This window comes from Condylura cristata, unplaced genomic scaffold (assembly GCF_000260355.1).
Source record: "Condylura cristata isolate star-nosed mole 26May11 unplaced genomic scaffold, ConCri1.0 scaffold00031, whole genome shotgun sequence".
Classification (NCBI taxonomy): domain Eukaryota; kingdom Metazoa; phylum Chordata; class Mammalia; order Eulipotyphla; family Talpidae; genus Condylura; species Condylura cristata.
In genome coordinates, this window is record NW_004567132.1 from 11,139,986 (window position 1) to 11,166,412 (window position 26,427).

The window sequence follows — 26,427 nt, forward strand, 5'->3', positions numbered from 1 at the left end:
TCTTCTAGTCCTCTGTTTGTGCAGGCCCTAACACAAGTGGGTCTGTTTTGCATTTAAAAAATTAGTGTATGTTTTCAGAATCAATCTATCAAGTTAGGCCAAGAAATGTCATAAGAATGCATGGTTGGGGGTTACCAAATTCTGGCTTGCAAAGCTTATTTGACAGCCATTTGCGGGTCTGATTCTACACTCATGTGACGTGTGGGGGCTTGGTACACCCCTTTAGTTCCATGATGGAAACCATTGATTTGAGCCTTTCTCTCCTCTTCATTGCATAACACACCAAAAGCAACACAAGAAAATTATTAACACTGCACAAATGACCCTTTTTTTAGAGAACACCCATTGTGCCAGAATGTGAACTATGTTGTGAAAATATGTTGTAGATACTTAATAATGAATCTATTACCATCACGGCCTGTGCAATGAATTAAAACCTAAAGGAAGATAGTTCATGGAAAGAGAGAGCCCCACTTCCTGACACACTCGCGTGTGTAGTGGAGGAAGGAGGGAGGCCGGGTGGGGGGTGGGGGGGTGAGACCAGTGCATATGTGCTGGCGAGTCTTCACCAATATGCCCTTGCTGTCACCTCAGAACAGAAGAGGCAGCTAACGTGCCAGGCAGCCATAAACCTTTCAGACTGTGTGAACTGTTTGCTGCTCTTGTAGAAACAACTCCACGTGTAGTGTAGTGGAGTCATAAAGTAGAATGTGCCTGCAGCTTGTTTTGTCCTGTGAGCATGGGATGCAGGCTACCCTGGCAGTTTGCTAATGTGCAGGGCTGAGCTCTGAATTCTTAATGCAGCTCACTCCACACTGCCCAAATGCACCAGTTAACTCTTAAATGAAGTTGCCTTCTCTCTCCTGCTTCTGAGAAACTGTGTCCTGGGTATGAAGCTGAGAAAACTATTGCTCTCATCTGACTGTGTCTAACAGAAGAACGATGTCAGGAGAATGCAAATGTTCCTTCCTTTGTTCTGGTCTCTGGCTGATTCCAAGCTGAGCATTCCTGGGCTCCACCAGCTTGTTTCTGGGCATCCCTAGAGCAGAGGTTCCCTGAGAGTAACTTGGGTGTGCAGTCTGGCTGTTCTCTTGGGTGGCCAGGCATTCCATAAGGTGCTAGTGAAAAGTGTGCTTACACTGTGACTGTTGGTCATCTGGAAGGTCTCTGCAGTGGGCAGGCTTTCTTTTGTTGTGGGTTTGTCTCATTACTCTAATGAAAGTTGTATCTTCTTGCTTATGCTGCTGAACCCACTTTGGGACCAGCTACCACACCCTTGCTTTTGGATAAGACATGTCACCCATTCCCATGCTGGTATACCCCAGCTTAAGAGGAATCAGAGAAAGCTGATGTTCCCCATGGTGAAATTTAAACTTTGGAGGTGGACTTAGGCTCCTGTTTCTTGGTAGAGAAGCTCGTTTAACACCAGCACACAACTGTTATGACCTTTAATGTGAAAACCTAAATTCTGTAAGACTAGTTTGGCCTATTGATTATCTTTATCCCTTTATACACTAAGGAGATCAGAATTAGCAGAAATGGTGGTGCTTACTGTTCTGCAGTCTGAGTTTGAGGCATACATTAGAAATCAAGCTGGAGTTCAAGTTTCTCCTCATTTCCCCTGATTTTCCTGTGTTTATCAACATATGGACCAGGATGTGTCCTCGAATTCTGCCTATTATGATTCCTCCTCTTCCTGTCGAACATGGCTTCTCTGTCTCCTTAACTGTAATATTTGAGCCTGTTTTATAGTTATGTGTGGACCCTGAGTTACCTTAAGAACTGAGGATTCATGTCTTGTTAATATTGTTATTACTCTGGTAGTTATTTCCATATAAATGAATTTCCTTTTTCAACTGCATCTTTAGAAAATGATCTTGGTTTTCTTCCACCATCATATCAATAATAATAAAATAAGCCGAGAACTTATAATTACTCTTTGCATATCCTCCATGGAGTGCTTAGATAGAATATCCACTTGCTATGATGTTAATTTCCATTCATTGCAAATGAACAGGAACAAAATTTTCTGACTATTTGATGCCACCTTTCGCTGCACATTATGAGTCCCCTAACAGAAAATCACATAGTCCACTGTCATGCACTCTCTGATGTACTTTCTAATAAATAGAGCCAGCTAAAAATACTGATGTTCTTCATTAAATGCAGAATGATCATTCTACTTCTACTCTGAGTGACCCATGTTTCATTTAATCAGACCCATTTAAACACACACACACACACACACACACACACAGACATGAGAATACAAGTGGATCATCCATTTGTATTTCATTTGGTGGCAATAGGGGTAAAATTTAGGCTAATGATGACTTTTCAGTCATCTAATTGTTTTAGCATTATATGTGGTATTGTGATGGACTGTATGGAAATACAGATTTACTTAGGCTAATGAAGGTCACATTCCAACAGTTCAGTTGTGATAAAGAGTTGTGTTTGTGACAAAAAGAGTGGCAAAAAAAAAAATTCTAAGACTCTCCTCTTGATTTTCAATTAGCTGAGCCAAATATTGAACTTCTGGAATAAATGATCAAAATCTGTGTTAAATTTTCCTAGTAATAGCTTAGTATATTCCATCTATACAGAAAGTGTGAAACTAGGTCAAGAAATTTAACTTTTTTCTGCAGAGGAAAAAAAGCTGTAAAGGTTAAAGTGCTTTTCTCCTGCCTCCACACGCCTACATTAACTCTAAATCTGAATATGTATACACACACACACACACACACACACACACTATATACACTTACCATCTCAGCTGGCCATCTGTTTAGCAACACTGCCTTCCAGCTAGTGGTAGTGCCTAAGGATATATATACCCTGGTAATCAAGACCCATTTACTGTGCTCAAGGAGTTTCCAGTCTAGTGGGAACAGCTGGTTATGAACAGGTTATGGAAGTATGGTCGAATGGTAGTATGCACATAGAAAATGAACTTACCCTTGTCTTGGGGAATCCAGGAAGCTGGCTTAGAACAGGCATTTTTATAGTATCTTACATACATAAACCCACTTGGTTTTTCTCCCCAGAGTTTTTCCATATATAATGTCACTTATTCTTCACATCGCCTTCTTGAATTACCTCGTTCCTTATTATCAATGATTTCTTTGGAACAGAGCAAAGGAGGCTTAAAAGAATTTAGTTGCATCACAAAAGCTACACAGATATTTGTGGCTGGCCTGGAACTTGCGTCCCAGGGTCTGACCTATAGGTTAGTCATGAGTGCATATATTTTGGGGAACTTGGAAAGATGAAAAATAATAGCCTGATGTTGCAAAATCACTGTTTGACCATCTGGGAACTTGCCCCTGATTCATGGCCAAATTTAAGAAGACCTGGAGTGATCATTCCACATTCAAATAGCTAAAGCATAACTTTAAACACCCATTTTCCACTTAAAACACACACACACAACAACAGCAACCAACAAGGAAAACAAGCAAGTTTAGAAGAGAGACAATTAACATTATTTAGCTTAGATGAGATTTCGTAATTTTGATATGCATTCCTTTTTTGTGATAACATGGGTCAAAATAATCACATTTTATGTGTTTAAAGCTTTTAGGTTTCTGATGGAGATTATCTTCCCCTTCTTTAAAGTTATGTATTTTTTATATCTGCTCATACGCATGACAGAAGACAGATGTCTAGGCATGGACTTGCAGCACCTACATTCATCTTTCCAGTCATTCTGCTTAAATCAGATTGTCTTGCCTTCGGTCATCTCTGTTATAAGAGGGGGATCTCTGCCTCAAGTGCTGAAGAGATGGCTGCTTATGGAGAATTATTTCAGAGATGTAAATTATTTCAGAGATGGTTTTGGAAAGAAGGATACCTTGGGTGTAAATGAGATAAAGAGAATGACAGTATTTCCACACCCTTTGATATTAGATTTGGAAATCAAACTTTCACAGACCACTTAGATCGGAATGATTATGATTTGGGGCTATTTCCCAGTTTGGCCTGCCAGATGAGAAGAAGGCAGGGTATGTTGAAACTCAGGGACTGTGCTAGAATCTTTGCACCACTGAACACTGGTACCAAGAGAAGGCCGACAGGCAGGACTGAAGTAGCCCCTTTATTAAGGGAATGAAGACTCAGAGCCCATATTCTGGATAGAGAGCTGGCCTCTATGCATGCAGCTGGGTGGTCTAAGAGACAGTGACCAAGAGGTATAGCAAGTTTAGGCCTGGCATTTCACATACCCAGTCTTATAGGTGGGGCCATCAACAAGGAATTCTAGGATGCAAGCCAATGCAGAAATCAGGCGGAGCTAGCACTGGCTTCTGAGGTCTGTTTTCGAGGGAGAGGATCCCCTCCAACTGGCAGTTCATGGGCACAGTATTCAGTTCTGAGAAAGAAGGCTGGGGGCTGGGGAGGGAATAGTCACTCCTAGCTTACTTGTGGCTGGGTCAGGACTAGTGTAAGGAGTCAGGAGGCAAGCTCACATGGGAGGACTGCATCTAGGGGAGGAGGTGGAGGTAGGGAGGGTGATTGAAGGTAAAGGTGAGCAACAGTCCTCTGAATCCAGGTCTGGGGAGAATCCCAGAACTGTGACCAGTCTGGATCTCCCTTTCTCTGTGGGTTATTACCTCAGACAGCAAGGGGTGCCTGGGTTCCAGGTGGATTTTATGTTGAGGCAGAAGCAGAAACTCAAGAAGAGGCATGAGAGGAGACGGGTGCCAGCTGCTGTCAATTGAAGTGGGAGTGAAGCTGATCTGCCTTTTGTGGAGGAGAACAGTTCTTGGATTCTACTAATTCCTTCTTAACCTAGGAGGATTTGGGGTTAATAAATGGACAGCATCGTCTTGAGCACCGCACAGACTGGTACTGCTTCCTCTTGGACCTGGGAGGCAGCATCTGCTCCAGGCTGGTGTTCCACAGGCAACCTTGTTTGTATTTCTGTATCCCTCTCAGAGGGGAGACTTTCCTTTCTTTGATACATAAATGGTGAGAGAAAACCAACTTTTCTTTGAGCTGTGGCTGGTATCTTTTCCACCCTTCCTCTGGTGAGCGTGAGCTGCCTGGTCAGGCCTGCTCAGTGTGCACTTCCCAATTTCAGAGTGCAGGCCGTCTCTGGAGAGGCCAATTTCCTCCCAGCTTCCCTACTAGCAGGATTTCAGATTCCCAACATGGAGAAACACTGGAGAGCCATGTGTGTGATTCTGGAAATGTGCAGCAGAGTTCTTTATGTCTGTCATTTCTCAGTGACTATTCCCAGCCCCTGACAGTAGGCAGCAGCCTCTGTGAGGCCATGTTCTAACCAGCACAGGATGCCCCTCTGTGTTCTGGGAGCTGGTTTTTCAACCCTCACCCCATTACATGAAGTTTTTCTATGTGATTTTCCTCTTTAATTTGCAAAGGCACATTCTGGAAAATTGTCTCACTTTTTTGCCATTTTTGGCTTTACCAAAAATTGGAGCTGACTTTCTCTGGATCCATAAACACTTGGTACTTGGCTTCCTCTTTTCACAGTTTAGAGGTGTTTTTCATTTTTTTTTTTTTAATTCATACAGAACTGGAGTACAGGCAGAGATGCAGAGGGTGAGAGGCTTCACCAGGAACAGAGTGGGGAGCAGAACAGGCAGATCGACGAAGTACACTGCTGAGGGGAGCAGCGGGCGGGTCAGGAGAGGTCTGCCGCGCCATGTGGTCACTTCCGGGGCAGGTGGGGATCGAACTCATGCGGAAGTGGCTTAAGCTTCTTAGTGCTGTGCTTTAACCCACTGCGCCACCAGGGAGGGCCCTGTTTTTCATTTTTAATCCTTTCCTGCTCATATGCCACTCTGAGATCTCCTGCTTCTCTGGCTCTTCCTTCTTTGACTTCATGAGAAGGGATATGATTCAAGAAACATGGACACAGCCCACATTATGGGTTGGATTTGGAAGTCTGATCAGGAGGACCTTTCTAGAAATTAAGGAAATGCACCTTGATGATTTTTACTTAAGAGGTGCTACAGGAGAGCAGAGCCCTTCTAGAATGGTTGGGGGTTTAGTCTTGAGTCAGATCCGGATTTGAATCCACAGTCTCTCTTCCTTATCTGTAGAGCAGCTGGTTTTTTTGTTCTTGAAAGGATGGGCTATTGCAAGATGACATGAAATAAATAAAATCATACAAGCTACTTTCATAATCACCAGTAATTATGGGTTATTTCTATTGCTAAAACAGTCTTTGAAAAAAATCCATAATGTAAGTTTTTAAATAGGGAGAAAAAATTTTTCAAACTATGATAATACTTTAATTTCAAAGATTTTCATGAGGATTAATTGATCCAGAGTAATGGCCAAGCCCAGTTTCAGGAACCTTGTAAGTGTCCAATAAAGGTTAGTTCTTATTTTATTGTTGTTCTTACAATCTAGATATGAGATGGACTACAATTAAAAATTAGTCCTGTCTTTTTATAATGCATGCATCTCACTTTTTCTAGTTCTACAATACAGTCTTAATTGACAGAAGTTTTACCAACAAGACTTTCACCTTGGTAGTAAAACAAAAACCTTGCAGTTAACAACTGCTGAGGAAATATTATTTAAAGAACAAAAGACACAAATTCTCATGAAGTAACCTATTTTGAGTGGGAACTGAGAACTTGTGTAGCTCACATGGTTTCCAGTGTATCACCCTCCACCAGCAGGCGCCCACCCATGCCACAGGGCTCTGTAGGTGCCACTGCCTGTGCCTTACTCTGAAGCACCTTACAGAGTTTCAGGTCTCCCTGGGTCGTCTTTGGGGCGGGTGGTGGAGAGGGTGGGGTGAAGAGGGGAAGAAAAGGTGCACAATGCTAGGTGAGGTGATATATATTTTATGCAGTTTATTATATTTAAGCTGCCCGATAACTGTAAGTTTTAAATGCCATTACTTGCTCATTTTCCTCCAGAGTGGCAATAAAGGCTTCGTGGGGCTAAATAACACAACTCTTAAGTGGTGAGGATGGTGTTCGAATGACCTAGACAACTTGACAACAGAGGCTAAATTATCCTCTCCTAATACCTTTATTGGGGGGTGGCAAGAAGAGATCTTGTCAATGTTGAGAAGATGGAGGGATGAGGGGGAGGGTTGAAAAAGCAGAGTCCTCAGTGTGAGCCATTCTGGGTTGTTCTGTCACTCTGATGAGTCCTAAAGCCTCCAGTGAGCTTACCAGCTAGAAATGAGGACCCAGGTAGCTCTTCCTGTGCTTGTCCCACAGGTGTTGGTGGTCTTCACTGTGTCCAGTGATGAGCTATGGTCCCCACTTTCCATTTTAACTAGACATCCACAGGCACCCACCACACTTTCCAGTTTTATTTACCCACAGGGGAAGATCCTCCAGAACCTTCCCAAAATACACGCTATGGTTCCTAGACCAGCAGCATCCGTGGGCCTTGGCGCCCGCTAGAAATGCAGTGTCTGGCTTGTTCCTACTGAATCTGAAACTGCATCTCGGTATTTTGTAGCACATGCAAAGTGGAGCCACAGTGCTCCAGAAAGTTACTTTTATCTCTACTTGTCCACCAGAGCAGAGTCACCCCTTGTTTCAAAATAAGTGGACTTATTACAAGCGTCCCTGTGAAACCGAACAACTTAATGTGTGGCACCGCAAATCCATAAAAGTACTGAGCTGAGGCAATCAAGGAGAAGGCCAGAGGCAGGGATAGATGTGTCAGTGATCCACACATTTTTTCTTTTGGAAACAGTTGGATTTCTAGCCTTTATTTTATTATATTTTTTTCATTTCAACTTCTGTCTTACCCATTTTCCTTCCAACTATACATAGCTCTTCTTTCTCCCCCAAAGACTTGCTAATCTACATTTTACAACCTAGTTCCATTTCACTTAGTATGTAAAGAGATCTATCTGTACAGAATACCATCACCGCCCTCCCCATCCCTTTCTCTGCTGTGTCCTGCTCTCCCATCCCCCATCCTGCACCCGCAGCTGCCCCTTGGTCCTCTCTGCACACACCATTACCTTCCTGAGACTTTTTTATGGGCTGAGAGCAGAAGGAACGGGTATTGGTAAAGGATGAAAGGGAGATTGCTTGTGAGTGACTTGAGAGACGACACCGGAAGCCAGGGATAGTCGCGCAATGGATTGGGACCCTGTGTCTAACCCCCTCTTACTGCTCAAAGGCGCTGCCCCACCTGGCCACCTCAATGTGGTGAGGGTTAGTATTTGAGCAGTTTCCACAGAATGTGAACAGTTTATATTGGTTTATCTGGTGTCATTCAAGGAAAATAGGGTTCAGATGAACCAAATGCTACTTCTATAAAAGTTGAATTGTTTATGTTAAGATAACACTTATATGATTTAGGAGAATAGATTCACACCTCCACAGATATTGTTACCTCCCCATACTCATCACAGAGGCCTTGTAAACCTCCTCCTTAGTCCATGGCTCTCCCTTTCCCCACCCCCTTCCCCTTCAGTTAGGCTCAATTCTAGAAGCCTACTTTTAAAAAAAAATAATGAAATAATATCAATGAAAATGTTTCTAAACTACAAATACACTCTGTCATATCTGATTATAACTTGCTTAACAAATAACCGAGAATCTGTAGATAGAGGAGCGATGGCACTGTGCTAAATATTTTTTATTTACACAGCCTCCATCTACAGCTGTTTTCCACTACACTGCATTCTCAGTATTCTATGGTTTTTAAATTCTTAATTTTACGTTTTTTTTTTTTGTCATCTTATATTTTTACAGAGAGTTTAACTATAGGCTATGAGGCTGAAAACCAGATGAATAAACTTTTGAAAACTGCCTCTAAAATAAACATAATTCTCTCATGGGGCTTTATGAGTATGAGCTTTACTATGTATAATCTGTGATTCTAATCCAGTGGTTCTCAAATTTGACTGTATATTTTAATCATCCTGGAGGTTTAAAAATTACTAATGCCCGCATCTCACCCCCAAATACTATTTTAATTGGTCTTTGGTATGTGGAGGCGTTAGGATTTGTAAAAACTACCATGTGAATCTATGCCTGGGCAGAGTTGAAAATGAGTGATTCTAATGGTGTGCCAGGAACTTTTAAACACTTTTCAAGTGTGTTCTATATAACTGAGTTAGTTAAAAGAAGTAACCCCTAATAAATAATTGTTACTTTGTTTGTGTTAACACTACATAGATACATGTAAAATACTATAGAAATTTAAAATTAAGTGGAAAGGTTTTAAAATAAATGGTATGTGTGGGTATGTTTGTGTGTATGTGTTTGTATCTCTCTGTCTCTGTCTATAGGACATTTATTTTTGGTTGGGATAATTTATTAATATATAGTGTATATGTAGTATATGTATTTATTAATATATAGTGTATATATAGTGTATGTATTAAAAAATTGGCGAATTGCTGATCCTAAAATTTTCTCTCAGATGATGGATAGAAGTTTATGATTTTTCACTGTTTTACTCTTGCACTGGAGTATATTTTTCCTTTTTTTTCTTAGAAAAAGGTTGCGGGGATTTCCATTTTCTGTTACTGTTAGCATAAATACATAGATTTCAATTGTATCTTGCAGGGCACTCACATCCTGAAGTTTCTAAGGCTTCATTAAGAAGTTATGCTGCTTTTGCAGGGATTTTCCATGGTGTTTAGTTGTAAAAAAATGCTGAATAGATGAAAAATGAGTAAAATCTGTGTTTTTTCTTTCTTTCCTGTTCATCATTGCTATTTGTCCTGTATGTAGGCAACTAATTTGCTGTTTTTCCCCTGAGGGGAATTCAAGTCAAAAAGTCAGATTGAGTTACTAGAAAAAAATATTCCTATCTCCATAGAACAAAGAAAAGAAAATTCAGAAAATTTATCCCATTTCTTGGTATATGCATTGTATCTACTTATAGGAACATGGACATAAAAGAAATCTTAAGACAACTATATAGGTAAATTCTGACTAATTCCAACTGAAAATTCTTGAATTCCATGAATTTAAAAAGTCCAGTTTCCTTCCTTTAATCCCATCCACTGCACATTAAAATCTGGACAAAAAAACTTGGATTCTATAATAAATCCAGTAACTTATCATTCTGGGTCTCATTTATTTGGTTTCATGCCACATTTTTTATCCAGTTTTGGTTTAGGCATTATTTGTGTTGACAGTGAAGAATCATGACGTGATAGAAGCTTAATTGAATGTGTTATTTATAGTAAAAAAGTGATTCCAAATTTATTTGAACAGGCTGGCAATCCCTGAGTTATAAACACTCAATTTATGAATGACCTACATATACACACAACCATCTCTTACTTTTATTCTCCCTGATTTACACCCACAGGACCCATTTACTGTCACCACAAATGCTGTAAAAAAAAAGTTGGAGTGTTCAGAAACAGGTGGCTTCCCAAATGTAGGCGGGTATAAACAAGGGTGGGGTGAGGAGGGATGGGCATGGTGGGGATATGAGAGTCAGTTTAAATCTCCAGTGGGCTTTTCTGGAAGACTGGCATCTATTGATTAAAAAAGAAAGAAAGAAAGAAGAAGAAAAAAAAACCTTTCCATATGTAAGCACTATACACACACACACTCACACACACATATAAAAGAAGAAGACCCTTTACCTATTACTTCACCTGAAATTCTGCTATTTAAAGAGTCACTTTCATTATTAACAAATCTTTTAAAAATGCCAACCTTCTGGGAATGGGAGGGGGTATAAGTTACTCATTCCTAGTCTGAATTTGTTCTTTCTGAGTGTTCTCTACCTAACTCTGCTCAGATTGTCTAGACTGAAAGACTAGGTATTTTGGTTGTTGGAAAATGATTGGTGTGAACTGAGGGCAGGAAAAAAATAGATCTAGTTGAGGTCATCGTGGTGAGAGACCAAGTGTATCTGCAAGGCATTGGAACAGTCCCCGACTCTGAGAGAGGGATGCTATGCCTTGAAAGAGATATACAGAAATGAAGCTTCTAAAGGCAATTACACAATGGTAGCATTTTCTTAGGTTGCCTCTGCACAGAAATACGAGAAGAAACTCATCTTCCTTCTTATTCTAGTACTTTCTGATTTCCTGCAGCCAGGGCGCAGATGTCAGCCAGAACTCCATTCACTTAATGAATTACTTTGGCTTTAATGAGCTAGCCTTGGGACTTAACACCATTCATAACTGGCTTTTATGTAAAAACGTATTCTAATGTCCAAGAGACATACTTACAAATTATCGTCAGAATGTAATCTGTGCCTAAATTGGGGTCTACCTAAATGGACTCATTGTTCTTCCACTGACCCTCATCCTTCAATCTTGGTTTGGAATTAGGGGATTTGTTAGTTGAACTAGAAAGAGACACTGGGGAATGGAGCTTTATTAAAAAGGTAAAAATCGATGTAATATTAGATCATGTGATGGCGAGGATACTGACAGCTCCATAGAAATGCCCTTCTAGGTCACGACTCCCAGAACTCTCCGCATAAACACCCAAATCCTGACCGTCACCCACAAGGTCCCATGTGTCTTTTGACCTCTCCAGCCCCATCTTGCCCTCCTCATCCAGGTTCTAGCTCTGTGGCTGTGTCACACTTCCTGCAGACACACAGGGGCCTGTCCGTGCTGTTCCTGTGGCCATGGTCCTTTCTCTGCTGGCTGACTTTTAGTCTATCCAATTTACCTCATTGACTTCTCTCCACTCTTCAGATTTCTGCTTGAGATCACTCCTGCCGAGTCAATTTTCTTTGTTTCACACACTGATAGATTTATTTTTATTTCTTTCTGATTGAGTACAATTGTCCATTTATTTGCTATGATTAACATCTGTGCCTTCTAACTGGAAAGCTTCATAGAAACAAGAACTCTTCTGATTTTGTTCAGTTTGTGTCTCAGTGATTGTTATGATGTTTGGGACAATGAAAGAATTTGATACATTAAAAAAATATTTATTTATTTATGCTTACAGAACTGGGGTACAGGCCAGAGGTATGGCAGGTGAGAGGATTCACCAGAGACAGAGTGGGGAGCAGAACAGGTAGATTGACAAAGCACACTGCTGAGAGAAGCAGCGGGCGAGAGGTTGTGCCATGTGGGTCCGAAGCCACAAGTGGTTTCGGAGAGCTTCGGAATGCAGTGCTTTAACCAATTGGGCCACAAGGGAGAGCCAAGAATTTGATACATTTTTGTTAAATGAATGAATAAGAATGACTTTATGCAACAGGTGATTACCTACACAGGGCTCATTTTTGAGTACCGGCTGCTGAGTACCGGCTGCTCCCCTCAGCAGTGCATTTCAGTGTATCTGCCTGTTCTGCTCCCCACTCTGTCACTGAAAATTCTCTCATCTCCACCCCTCTCCACATACACACCTTTGGTCTACCACCCAGTTCTTGAATACATAACAAATAAATCTTAAAATAAAATAAAGCAGGGGACAGTACTTTCCTAGAGAGTGGTCCTTGCTTCTGGTGTGATTCTCCATTTCTCCCCTTAAGTTTCTGTGATGTCAGGAGTCTACTAAAGGGCAGAATAACGCTGTGAGCTCATTCCACAGTGGTTAACGATTAACACATATTTGTCACTGTTTAACAAACCTAAATTCAACTAGAAAGGAAAAGCTTCATTGCAAATCTCTGTGAAGCCAACCTGAGGAAGCTCATCCAGACATTTCTTTTCTAGGTGCAATAATATGTTAAAATTTTATTTTTCTTAATCTCCGTCCTCCTCTCCCCACCTTCTTCTTGCCTTCACCTTTTTAATCAGCACAATAGGGTATCTGTTAACCCCCTTATAGAAATTAGCACTGTCTTGGTATAGCCGACATTTCACTCCTCATCTGGGCTTCCCAAAGATTCCCCTTAAATTTTTTTTTTTAAGATTTATTTATTTGTGCATACAGAACTGGGGTACAGGCCAGAGGCTCAGGGGCAGCGAGAGGCTTCACCAGAGACACAGTGGGGAGCAGAACAGGCAGATAGATGAAGTACACTGCTGAGGGGAGCAGCGTGTGGGTCAGGAGAGGTCTGCCGCGCCATGTGGTCACCTCCGGGGCAGGCAGGAATCGAACTCATGCGGAAGTGGCTTAAGCTTCTTAGTGCTGTGCTTTAACCCACTGCGCCACCAGGGAGGGCCTCCCCTTAAATATTTTAGGAAAGTCATGGGTGGTAAAATGAAATATATGAGAATGTGCTTTCCTTTGTTATTCTTTGATCATCTGAAAGTCACTTTGAACTAAGAAACAAGGAAACATTAAACACCTAAGGATGGGAGAAGATACAAAAGAGAAGCTGAGTTAAGAGAACCCTAATTAAAGTTAAACTTAAAGTCAATCATTGGATTTAGACAATTACATATTTGTATATTGGCTGCAGATTTGGAGATAGTTGAAGTGAACTGTGTTTCTCTTAAAAATGTCTAATCAGACTTAAGGGATTGTGTTTGTTTTCATTTGTCTTAAAAATCCTTTCTAATATCTCCTAGGACTCTATGACATGTCTATTCTGTACTGAAGTATCAGATACTGAGGCCCTCAGATAAACCTTTTTTCACCAGAAAACACCATTTCTGCAGGTGTGAGGAATGTCATAGGAAACACTGACACAATAATGTGGCAAAACCAAAGAAAGCCAGAGTTCCAGAATTTAATACTCATATGTCTGAAGTGTGAATCTGAAGTCTTAGCCTGGGACAAAATGTCTCCTTAAAGACAGCTGCATTTATTTACAGTGGTAAAACTGTAAGATGAGTATAGAGTCATAGCATAATTAATTCATTGAGAGAAATACAGAAGAAAACACATAGCTTTGACTTTATTTTTTAAACTTAGAAAATAAGCATGCACAGCAAGAACTTTTAGTTAGAGAGTTTGAAATTATAATCGCAGGAAGTACGGGTGTATTCTGAAGGCTATGGCAAACATTATAAAGAGCTTAGATCCTTTCACTGTTAGTCTATCTTTTGTCCAAAATGAACTTAGATTCCAAGGAAACTTCTAAGCTTTGGGGAATATGTTCCTTTGTGTTTCCTTATAATTTATTGTATTTTACTGGTGATTATTTTCCAGGTGTATATTTATGTATGCATCAGAAGGCATTGTAACAACTGGAAATTAAAACTGCACTCTCTCATTCATAAGAAACTGATAAGTCCATTCCCTTTACATTCAAGTCTGTACCCTTTATACCAATGTCACCCTGAAGTTAGAGACTTAGAGGGGAGTATGACCCTGTTGCCATTTCACATATTCTGTAATCAGGTTGAGGGGATGTGTACAGAAATCAACAAAATGCTGGTAGAGCAGGATGTGCGTTTGATGGAGGAATCTCAGAAGAAAAATCAGCCAGAATAGGGGAGTGGTGTCACTAATCAGCTAGAGTCCAGCAAATATTTCTTATAGGACAGGGCAGTTAAACTGGGTCTCAAAGTTCACCAAGGAGTTTACCACACTTGTTGGGGGAGGGGAGGGAAAGATGCAACAGGGTGAGCGGCCCACATAGGGAGACAGGAGGAGGCCAGGGAGCAGTAAGTGTGTGTGTGTGTGTGTGTGTGTGTGTGTGTGTGTGTGTATACACTCTGAAAACATCATGTAGGCTCAGGTATGGGGGTGAGGTGTGAGTGCCAGTGCACATCAGGACTCTGTAGAATACCAGCTGGAAACATACCAGGGAGAGTGATGATGACAGGCTTTTCATGCCAGTCTAGAAAGTGTGACCTTTCTCCTGCAGGCAAAGGGTAGCCACAGAAGTATTTTAAGTGCCAGGCTTATATGATCAGATATGTGTCTTAGGAAAATCATTCTGGCAGCTATTACATATTGTAAATGAAGACAAACACCTCCCCAAAAACTTTGAAGTATTCTAGTTGGTTCTTGAGAAAGGGCTGTCTATAATTTTTACCATTTTTCCTCTTAACGTAATGCAGAAACATTATCCCATCTGAGTTCTGGTTAAGTAGACACAGCCATGAGCTAGAGAAGTAGGTTTTGAGTAGTTTTTAGTTTTTTTTTTTTTTTTTTTCCCTAACAACTTGGATATCAGGCATATCCAGATAGCCCCCTCAGAGGAAACCCAGCCCCTATACTGGTAGGATGTTAGCACCAGCAGCCACTAGAGAGGCAGAAATGTTCTACCAGCTATTTAGAGGTGGTTGGGGAGGAGGACTCTACCACATTCTACTCACATATATGTGTTATATGAGCAAACTGACAAGAGAGATGAGTGTAAATGGCTTTGATTTTTAAATCTAGGTACATTTGGGGGACTAACCCTCTAAGCCAAAATACTTAAAGAGGAAAACAGTAAAAGATTAAGGAGAGGACCTGACTGAGCCTCGGGAATCCATCCACAAATTGTAAATGGGATGATCTTGAAGCTAGGGTAGCTTCGAGCTTGACTTCCAGCAAAGCTTATGCTTTCATTTGCCCCGGCAGTTGAAAGTTCATATCCCTAATTAGGAGTTTGGCCTCTATGACATAAAGAGCCTCTGACAGACAACCCATTTCATTGATACCTGTGGCCCACTGACAGCAGAAGTTCCGATCAGTTGTGATGTAAATCTTAGGTCCTTTTGGTGGGTCTTGTTTTTACTTTCCTCCAACTAGATTCTTGGGAATGGCAGCCCTGGGAGAGAGAAGGAGTTAGTTGGGAGAGAAAAAAAAAAAATGGGAGCAGGGCTTTGACCTGCTGGAGAGGAGCCCCTGCTGACACGGTCAGTCTGACCCATTGAATGGCCTGAATACGATAAATGCCCCTTTATCCTGCTTTGAAAGGCACGAGATAGCACAGTCTAAATGCCTGGGCATGCTTAAATAGGCTACTCGGGATGTTTGAGTTGAGCGTGTTTGAAATCTGAGCTCGCTGACAGCCTGGGAGCTGCCACAGGTCACCTGCCTTGCTCCGCAGGGACAGGCCCAGGTCTCACAAGAAATTGTCCGTAGACGAATTGTAGTACAAATTCCTTTCTTTGTTGGTTGGCCTCTTTCACTAGACCATGGCCTATAAAATTTTGTAAAAACAATTCTTAAATATTATTTGAAAGGGCAAATGGCCCACGCTGAAAGGTTTGACAGTTTGACATATAGTGCATGGTTTTGATAGCTCGGAAACTGAAAAGTGTGGCCAAGATTCTCCCCCTGCTTGTTAGAAGCTGGTGTTTTTTAAATAGTGCCTTGTTGCTGCGCAGAGTTCCTCTACTCCTAGCAATCTGACAGGCCATGAGTCTGCTTCAGTGATCTTAAATCCTTTCAGACTAATTTGTGAGAGAGCAGGAAAAGTGCTAGCACCTTGGAATCTCCGAAAAGCACAGCGCCAGGTATTGCCAATTAAGTAGCCATTCGGATAATCACATCAAAGCAGATCACTCTAGAGTCTTCTGATAACACCAGAGCCAGTGCCTAGAGAGAGCAGCCTAGAGTTTCATGCCAGTGAAGGGAAAAGAAAGGATCTGAGTGGCCACTCTCATCAGAGCCAGGAAGTTGCAAGGAAGCGGATTTCTGCATTAAAATGTTGCATACGTGCAGCCCACAAGCTCAGCCCCCCTCGGCTGCCTCTGCATAGCCAAAGGCCATTTTCAGGAGCCTCTGGCCCCTCAGACACTGGCCTGCTAGTTAATTGCCACATGGACTTCATGACACATGGGCAGATAATATGACATTTTCGGTTTCTGTCACTAGCAAACGCCACAACGTTGCTTGCACTAGTTGCTAAGAAGCTGTCAGAAACCATTAGCAATTGGCTAAAGTCGCCCTATGGCATTTCCTCATAGCATCAGCAAAAGGAGCATAAATCACCCACTGGAGCCTACTGCTATCCTAATGAGGCTGTAAGCTTGTTTATGGACTAGCATCATTTTTATGATTATTTCCACCTTTTCAGTTTGCCTTCATTTGGCGGCAGGAGAAGTCAGCTCCAGGAATGAAGTCACTGCTGACATTTTACAAATGTGGTTCAGAGCGGCTGCCTGCTGCAGTGTGGCCGGCTGGCCGGCCGGCATACTCCAAGTTTGTTTAGTGATCTTAAAAATGAAAAGAAGGAAATAAATCCTCCAGAGACCACATAGAGGTGACTGTATCAGATTGCAGCGTGAATGGCAATGCTAAAGGTACAATTGACCATTTAGACTTTCCTCTGAGGTTGAGACGTTTCGAGATCAATTTTCAATTTTAGAAAGTGGAAGAGGTTAAACAATTTATTAAAATCTATGAAAGTGTTTGCTTTTAGAATAGGCTGTTTTATTATGCTCTTCTCCGTCCCCATCTTCTCCATTTCCCTAACTTGTGTCGGGAAGGAGCAGGGTTTATTGTTTTAGGCTTTTCTGAACATGCACCAGTATTTACACTGGATTGAAAGCATTTGCTTCCAATGAAAATCTTGTCTTAGATTACAACCCAGCAGTGTAATTTCCCTCCCAGATGGGAGTAAAGTAGCTGTATTTGCCTAAAAACAGTAGGAAGAACAAACTGTGCATTAAGCCAAGGCTGTTTTTGGCTTGAGCTAATGATGTAATAGAAACCTTTTATTCGGGAGAGGTCACTGCCAGGGACTGAAGGGGGTGATCTGGCTCCCGCTTGAAAGGTTTCTCCATTGTATCTACATAAGTCTTCACTTAAAAAAATTCTGTTCCTAATGCTTCTGCTTTCATACAGCAGAAATAAACAGGAAAGGTTCTGGTGAGTGTTACACATGGAATGCAGAAAGCCTTCCTCTCCTAATGGAGTATATAATTCAGGTGCCCTGAAGGCACGCTTTCAGGAATTCTTTTGCCTGAGGTAATGGGAAGCTAAGGCTGCTTTAAGGCCTTGATTATCTATTGATGCACAAAGCTGGAAAAAAGTCATCTCCTCTGGATTTTAGTAGATATTTCCATAAATTATCAATGAATTCTCTTCTAGGCAGGCACTAGGCAATGCCTGCTAAATTAATGTGAAGGGGTTTGGAGATGGATAGAAAGGCTATTTTTTTAAGGTGGAAAACAATCATGGAGAGGTGTTGAAAAACTGTCCTTAGGTTCAAAGCTTTTCATTTTTAATCAATGGACAAGTAATATGTTTCTTTTCCTGGGTTACCTTTTGCATATTGAGAGTGGATTAGCCCATTGAAATTTTAAATGGCTGTGGAGCTGTTTGCTTTTCTCATGTTTCTTTAATGAATTGTTATTTTATATGGTGAACTGCTCCTCTGAATAAGAAGCCTCTTTAAATACTGGACTTTCAGAGAATTTATTAGGCAAATCCAAGGGGACTCCTTATCAAACACTTGGTCATGCAAATAGTTTGTGGTGTGGACTGAGCACTGATTTAGGGATCTGAGTGTCCGGTCCTGCCTGGCTGAGGGGCTTTGGGCCTGTCACCCAACAGGAACAGAGCACTTTCTTTATTGATTTGGAATTGCTTTGGAATTGTAGATCTTCATGCTCTTTCTCATTGAGAACCTACACTCAGGGTGTGGATTTAAAAATACAGTAAAATGGTAGATTTTTGATAAATCAAAATTCAATTCAGTAAAGTTCTGCAAAAGTTTAGTCAGGTGGTGTTTGCCATGATAGCCAGAAATGGTGAAATGATTCCAATCCTCAGTTGGCAAAGTTTTTAAATTTGAACTCAGTGTAAGTTGAGGCAATTTGGGAGACATTTTCTTATTTTAGTGGTAGAGGAGTGTCTCCAGAGAGAACTGTTAAGAAAATTGTTTAACTGTAGTGAATGAAACTGAAATAACTGAAACCAAGACAAAGAATTCTTTCTACTTGTATCATAGTTGGGTAACAAAAATAAGAAATACAGATTTCATGGGACAAAGTAATCGATGCTGAGACTATTTCCACTCTACAGTCACTGGGCAACTTGTGTGGCTCTTTGGCCTGCATGAGTGTTCTCCATGGCTCCCCAGTGATGGTGCTCTCAGATCTGTTTGTTACCTCATTGCTAGGCTTTGCTGCGGTAGTTCATCTGAGATCAGGCTGTTCCTTTCTAAGGTCCAGTAACTTCCACAGAAAGCTAGGGCACCAGGTGGAGAAGCATTTGAGACAGAAGCTAAGTTACTTTTAGTGCACTAGATTTGGTTTATTGTTTCCCCCGTTGACTTTTGTGCCCAAAACATGAAGTATTTACTTTCTATTTGTACTACATGGTTTGTTTTGGACAGTGTGACTACATAGGCTGAAATTCCTTTTTTTTATTTTTTTATTTTTTTTTATTAACTATGACATTGTCAAAGGAATACTAAGAATACTAAGGTTTTTTTTTTTTTTTTTTGCTTGTTTTTATTGTGTCACAGCCAAAGTAATTTCTAGGGAAAAGAAACCCTTAATGTTCTACATAATCCAGTAGGAAAACAGAATTTGAAATCTAGCCAAGTGTAAGCAGGTGACTTTTCAGTGAGAAAAACTTGGATCTAGAAGAAATTTTTTAGAAACTGCCTAGATTAGTGTAATACAATTCCACTTGACCGTTAACTTTTATTTAGCATTACTTTATTTGATGTAAATAGTAACTGTTTTCTAATTTAACACTACTCCAGTTTTTTCCCTCACTAAACTTGATACTCTTTCTGACAAAAAAAATTATATTCTACTCGAAGCATTCGTATGTCAAACTGCTTATATGATGGATTAGCTATATTTCAATGGCCTACTTTAACTAGTCTTAAGATAGATCACTCGTGGAAATAGTTGATATCTTCCATGTATCTTCTTATAAATTGACGTCAATGACTTTTCCTGGTTTTAGGGGATTTGAATACGCAGGCCAGACAGCACCACTGCTCAAGTCTGCCGCCATATTTAATGCCCCAGTCAGAGTTCCTCTTCACATGTCTCAGCTGTACACAGGGGAATGATTACCATGGCAACAGAGCTGCTAAAGAGATTGGATATTTCCCTCCATTCCCTTTGACCTTTCACACTGTTCTTTGGAAGAAGTTCCTTAGACCTGACTACTTTTGAGCTTAGGCCTTGTACTTTCTCCTTGTCTTGAAAAAAAGAAAAGAGTACCAAATAAACAATTAATCATTTATATTGCTCTTTTGGTTTTGTTTATATCCAAAGGCATTCTATTTGAATAAAGCATGTCAAGGTAGCATCAGTCAAAATTTGATTCACTATGTTTGCAGGTGATGGCTTGGACAACAGTGTAGCTTCCCCCAGCACAGGTGACGATGATGATCCAGATAAGGACAAAAAGCGTCACAAAAAGCGTGGCATCTTTCCCAAAGTAGCCACAAATATCATGAGGGCGTGGCTGTTCCAGCATCTAACAGTAAGTGGATTCTAAATGACATATGTACACTAAATATGGACAATGAACCCGTTTTGCTAGAGAAAAAAATTTGATCCCTCTGGACTTGGAATATTTCATAAATCACTGTGTTCCCACAGTTTTTACAAAAGTATTAGCACTTGTTTCCTAGATACTATCCCAAATGAGTAGTTTTATTTGAAGTTCGTATTGCAATTTTGTTAACTTTCGAAGTTAGAAGGTTTAGGAGTTCATGTACACTTGTGATCTGAAGTATGTATGTTAATGATGTCGCTTCTCTCAGTGTGACTTTTAAGTACTTAGACACAGCTCCCACTAAGAAGAAAATAAGACAAACCCCAGAGAGAAGGACTTAATTTCTTCTAATGCTTTAGTGGACCTTTATAGCGAACAGTCTGGGAAAATTTAAATCTTGTTGCAATGGCAAGATGCTCACATAATTTGCTTTTAAGTGGTTTGAAGGCACTGGCTTCCATTACAAAATGTTCATCTGAGTCAGAGCTGCACAGTGAAAGTTGTCCCTGTATTTAGAACTGTAAAGGAAAACAGCAATATAGAGTCAGCTCTTCCTGTGTAGTCCCTTGTGACTTTTCAAGCAGAGTAACAGTTTATATTGTCTGTGTGAGTATTGCTGTTTTCACTGCAGGAATTCTCCTGGAGATGTGAGAAACTGGAGGTTTGGGGCTTTATGCCACTGAGGGATTTGTTTGGTTTGGTTATTGTTCTGAATGAATTTCATGTTGAAAATATTTATAATCATAATATTTTGGCGGATATTTCTATAAGTGCATACTGATTTCATGACATCGATGAAAAAAGACAAAGTGAAAATTTATGGGTAAAATAATATTTTAAGCATCAGCAAAATTGCTGACAAAAGGGACTTTCAGTATTAGGGATAAAGGGGTGAATTTAGACAGGTTGTAGTCTAGGCTAAGATGAGTGAATGTTAAAAAGCTTGGCTTTATTTATTTATTTTTTAATATACAGGAGCAAACCTTTATGTAACTAACACAGTTTGCTTTTCTTAAAGTTACTCATTTTTCATTAATATCAAAGTTAATTCTTTGTTGTTGCAAATGTGTCCAGACCTGTTGACACTCAAGCCCAACGTCCACATTCAAAGCCATGTTCCTCTTTGAGTCACACTGATCCGGGAGACCCGCAGGGAAGATGGAAGGCACATTGGTCCACCTCCTCTAGATAGAGGCTGGGCCTCCAGTAACACTCCAGGGTATAACTTAATCCATATTTTCTAGTCCTGGTGAGTAAAATGAAAACTGATAGCAGCAGGAGTAACTAAAAAAAAAAAGTTTCCTTCCTTCTTTTCTTCGCATCATGATTCCAAAGAGTAAGTAGAATTTGTTGATCGCTTTTGAATCAATGTTAGGGACTGATTCATGCTGGTGGTTCATTGAAGATTTGATTGTTCTGCTGATTCTGACATCTGATTAAGTTTACCTAAAATCTGATCTGAGTACCATTACTTAGCTGACACTTGTATAAGCAGAGACAGCTTGAGATCTGCCTTGTGCCAGATGCCTATTGAGTGTTATCAACCATTATGGGGGGGGAGGGGGAGAGGAGTCGGGTCTAGAGGGCTTGGCATGAAAAATAGTGTGAGAAGGAGATAAGAAATGGCACTTGGTCAGAGGAACTGATGCAGCCATGCTGATATTCCATCATCAGAGCTAACCAGCCAACCTGCAGTGGGGGGGGGGCAGGTGGGGAGAGGGGACAAAACCAGTCAACCCTTAAGTCTTCACCAAACGAGCTCTGTGTCCTATGCGAACAGAAAAAATGAATAGATTTCTTAGCCTTCATCTCAATCTGCAAAGGAGCTCTGGCTTTGCTTGAAGCTGAGGTGCCCCTGAATAAAATATAATCAAATATTGGTTTAGATAGAGTCAGGAGAGGGAGAAACAAGTTCTTTTATTCATCTACCAGATTTCCTGCCTTTCTAGGTCTTGTCCTTGTAAAGACCCTTGCTGAGAGCTATATTATCTTCTTAAAAGAAAAGAAATAAGAAACTTTTTAGCGGCTAGCATGTTGCCTGCATTGAAATGTTTTATGTGGTCCATATGTAATTAGGACAATTGGAATAGAAATTGTTCATGAACTGCCTGATTTCTTGATATCCGGCTCTTTTCTTTAGTTTTGGGGTCTGTGCTGGTTTGTAGCACTGCTGTAGAAGGGGAAAGCCCTTCGGTCATCTCTCCCTGGCTTCCTATGAATGCTCGTAGAAGTTGCCTCTTGCTTTCCATTGAATATTCCCAACTCCCTCCCCCTTCTAGTGCCAGCTGCTTGTACAAATATATTAATAATCATAAGGCTCTGAACAGCAAGTGCTCTTTTAACGTCATCTGAATATAGCAAAGTTAGGGGGTAGATTTAAATTTTCTCCCCCTCTTCTTCCTCCATGGGAAAGAAACCTCTCCCCCTTTTCTAACTGCAAGAGCAAATAGATCTCCAGTTACAAGAAATACCTTACTCTTATTTTGTTACGTATCTTGACGAAATGCCAAGAACTGCTTAGGTAATATTTGTAGTCAAGAGTTGATTATAATAACATCTATGAAAAAAAAAAAAAGAAGAGAGTTTTGCTGTTTGTCCAAATGTAGCTACTGACATCTCAATTCTAATCCTTCTGTGACTTGATTTCAAGTTTATTCCTATGAGGTCTGCAGGGATGTACAATTCATTTGGAAGACTGTGCCAATTTTAAGTGATCATATTATTGCTCTGTGATTAATGCAACCTGTCTAGAAAACCCTTTTTGAAAAGCTTGATAGACATAAAAGAGCAACGGAGACTCTGGCTAATTAAAACACTAGCAATAATAATTTATTAGCAAATTGTAAAAACTAATCTTTTAAATGCCAAAAGGCATATTATAAAGTCTTACACACCTTTTTGAAAGCAAATTGCTATTTTTTTCTTTTACAAATAAATAGGTCAATCTTTTCATTGGGCTCATTTGATTTAAAAGATCTGCCTTTGAAAGGGCATTCAACCATTTGTGTGTTAGAAGAGTGGAATGGGCCTGAATTTAAAACAACAACAACAACAAAATCCCTTTCTGGATTTGCACCACAGCTGCATCAGAAAAATGTGCTCTTCTGTACTTATCCACAGGTAGACTTAATCAGTAGCACATTTTACTACTCCAGAGAGAGAAATAAACCTCCATTCCTAAGAACTCACAGTCTCTAGCAAGCTGAACTGGACATACTTGTGTATAACGAAAACAATAAAAGAAAAAGGAAACAGGTTTTAAACATTGGTGATTATGGGTGAAAGGAGATTTCGGTGATGTAAATTTCCAGCGTTGACTTAAGTTGAGTGCCAATTTTGATAAAGAGAGGTCTCTTAAAGAGAGATGATTGAAAAGAATGACTGACCTTACTTAGATAGTAAGAAAGAATTAGAAAATAAAGTTTTATTAATAGAAATGCTTGCATTTGTCTGAAGAAAAATTATTACAAACAATAAAAATACTGTTTGTGATTGAGTCACTCTGTGGTCACAGTCAGTTCAGGGACATATGTCATGTCAAAGTTTTTTCCCTTTCCTCCTCTTTGTGGGCATTTTCCCAACTATAACTACAACCTACTAGTCATAATGTTTAGGCTTTACATATTATGGTTATTTTGCATATAATATTACAAAGATATGAGTCTGCTGGCCTAGCAAAGAGGAGGAGCAGTAAATAGGATGTTTAAGGTAAAATCTAGGGTCTTTTTTCTTTTTGTTTTCCGACCTTAAGACATTACTCTTTGAAATATAATCTAAATAGAAAAACAGTCATTATGTTTCTCATTTAAAATATGAAGTGTCATATTTTCCAACTTAGAGCCTTTGTGTGTTCCTGGAACCTTGAAGGTTAGGGAGAGTGGAGATTGTTAAAATGCATAACCTTTTTAAGGGGTAACACACTTGGTGTTGACCAGCAGGGGGTGGATCCTCAAAGTCAATTGAATACACTGGATTCCCTACCCTTTCATTGATCACGAGGATCCCATAGAGACAAAAATTGTCACTAAGTCAGACTCCCATCTTCACAGATTAACATCATTTCTCTCCCTCCCTCTTTCCTTTCCTTCCTTCTTTGTTTTTTTTGGAGGGGGGTGAATTCTAGCTTGGAAAATACTTTTGTGTGTATATGGTCACATTTATGTCTTGACTTCTGATATATAAAACTTTCCTCTCAATATGAATAAAACCAATGTGAGGGGTTGTTGAATCTCCCGGGTTGAGAACAGCGTTTCCATGGAAACACTATTAGATGAAAAGTGCCCTGCGGGCCCGCCACTCAAAGGGTAGAGTGAATGGAATTGAATTGGGGATTGAATGCACTAGAAAAGACAGATGCTATTTCATTGGTTTTGCTTTTGGTAACAAGATCTGTTAGTGACATCTTAGTGCCACCACCACTCTGCTTGCAATTTTGGGAGAATTGCTCTCTAAATATTGTTTCTTATTATTACAATGAAAAGGTGCTCATAATTGGTATCCAAATAACACATTGTATTGATAAAGGTGAGTGAAATCTCAAAAGGTAGATAAAATAGAGGACCTCTAATGTGTTCTAATACTTCCATTTCTGTGTCTTTCTATTCCTCACCTCTCTACTGTGCCAGTTTTGACAGTGAATATTTTACTGTCCCTTATCATCTAGCTTCCCTATTGCCATCAGTCTTAAGGTGGTGAGCAGGAAGATCCTATTCTCCAGCTCTTGCTTGAAATATCAGTCAGGTAATGCAATGTACTCGGGGACGATGGTCCTTCCCTTAACTGGTTTTCATACTGTCTTCAGACTCATGTGCCTGGGTGGAGAGAGAGAGTTTGTGGAGATAACAGCAAACTTTGCTTCCGTCATCACTGTATGTTTTCTTCAGATGGGGATACAATTCATGTGGGGATATAAATCATAGAAAGCCACACTTTATCACCATATTTTTTTTTATTTTATAAGTTTATTTTTACATCATTTTGTACATTTTTTTTCCATCTCAATTGTAATCCCTGCACGTTTCCCATCACCAAGTCACCCATGTGCCATCACCATAATCCCGTTCACTTCCCTCCCCACCCCCACCCCTGTTTTTGATCCCATTCCCCACTCCACCCCCGCAAAATGTCTCTGGGATATGGTTGTTCATTATTTTTGTTATTTTCTTGCCTGGTCCATTATACTCCTGCTATGAGTGAAACCATCCAGTATTTTTCTTTCTCTTTCTGGCTTATCTCACTAACATGAGCTTTTCCAGCTCCATCCAAGTTGCTGCAAAAGACATGTGTTTCTCTTTTTTGGTTGCTGAGTAATATTCCATTTATATATGTACCACATCTTTTTTATCCAGTCATCTACTTTTGGGCATTTGGGCTGCTTCCATGTTTTTTCAATTGTAAATAAAGCAACAATAAACATGGGGGTACAGGTATCTTTTTCAATCATTGTTTTTGTGTCTTTTGGGTAGATACCTAGGGGTGGGATTGCTGGGTCATAGGGTCACCATATTTTTTTTTAACCAAATTAATGTTTAACAAGAAACTGAGAATTATACAGGTCCACCAAGCAATTTGGAAGTTTTTTTTGTTGTTGTTTGTTTGTTTTTTTAAATCATATCTGGCATGGAAACAACCCAAATGCCCAAAAGTAGATGACTGGATTAAAAACTTATGGTACATATACACAATGGAATATTACTCAGCAACCAAAATAAAATGAACACATGACTTTTGCAGCAACATGGATGGAGCTGGAAAAGATCACGCTTAGTAAGATAAGCCAGAAAGAAAAGGAAACATACCAGATGGTTTCACTCATAGAAGGAATATAAAGGGCCAGGGGAGAAAATAATAATAATAATAATAATGAACAGCTACATACCAGAGACATTTTGTGGGGGTGGAGTGGGGAATGGGATCAAAAACGGCAGGGGGAGAGAAGTACACTGGACAATGGTGATGGCACATGGGTGATCTGGTGGTGGGAAGCCCGTGGGGATTACAACTGAGATGGAAAAAGGCATAAAATGATGTAAAAACAAACTATTATATTATTTTAAAAAATCATGTCTGAAAAAAAATTAATATAGGAAATATCTAAACAAGTAAGAATTATTAAGAAATTAGAATCATCTCCCTTCATATGTCCAGCTACCATAATAAAAATGAGCTCTTACATCAATAAAAGAATATATTTATGGTTCCCACTTTCCCCTTCTGTGTAGTTGTCATTACTTTCACA

The 26,427-nt window shown here is 40.1% G+C and overlaps 1 protein-coding gene across 2 annotated transcripts in view; it reads left to right on the top strand.

Annotated features, from left to right (window-relative positions):
• Nucleotides 1–26,427, top strand: part of MEIS1 (Meis homeobox 1) — a 130,951-nt gene that overhangs the window by 52,331 nt on the left and 52,193 nt on the right. For both annotated transcript variants that reach the window (XM_004691462.2, XM_004691463.2), the window contains exon 8: nucleotides 20,029–20,174. In XM_004691462.2, coding sequence (XP_004691519.1) covers nucleotides 20,029–20,174 — 146 coding nt within the window. The remainder of the gene's footprint in view (nucleotides 1–20,028; nucleotides 20,175–26,427) is intronic.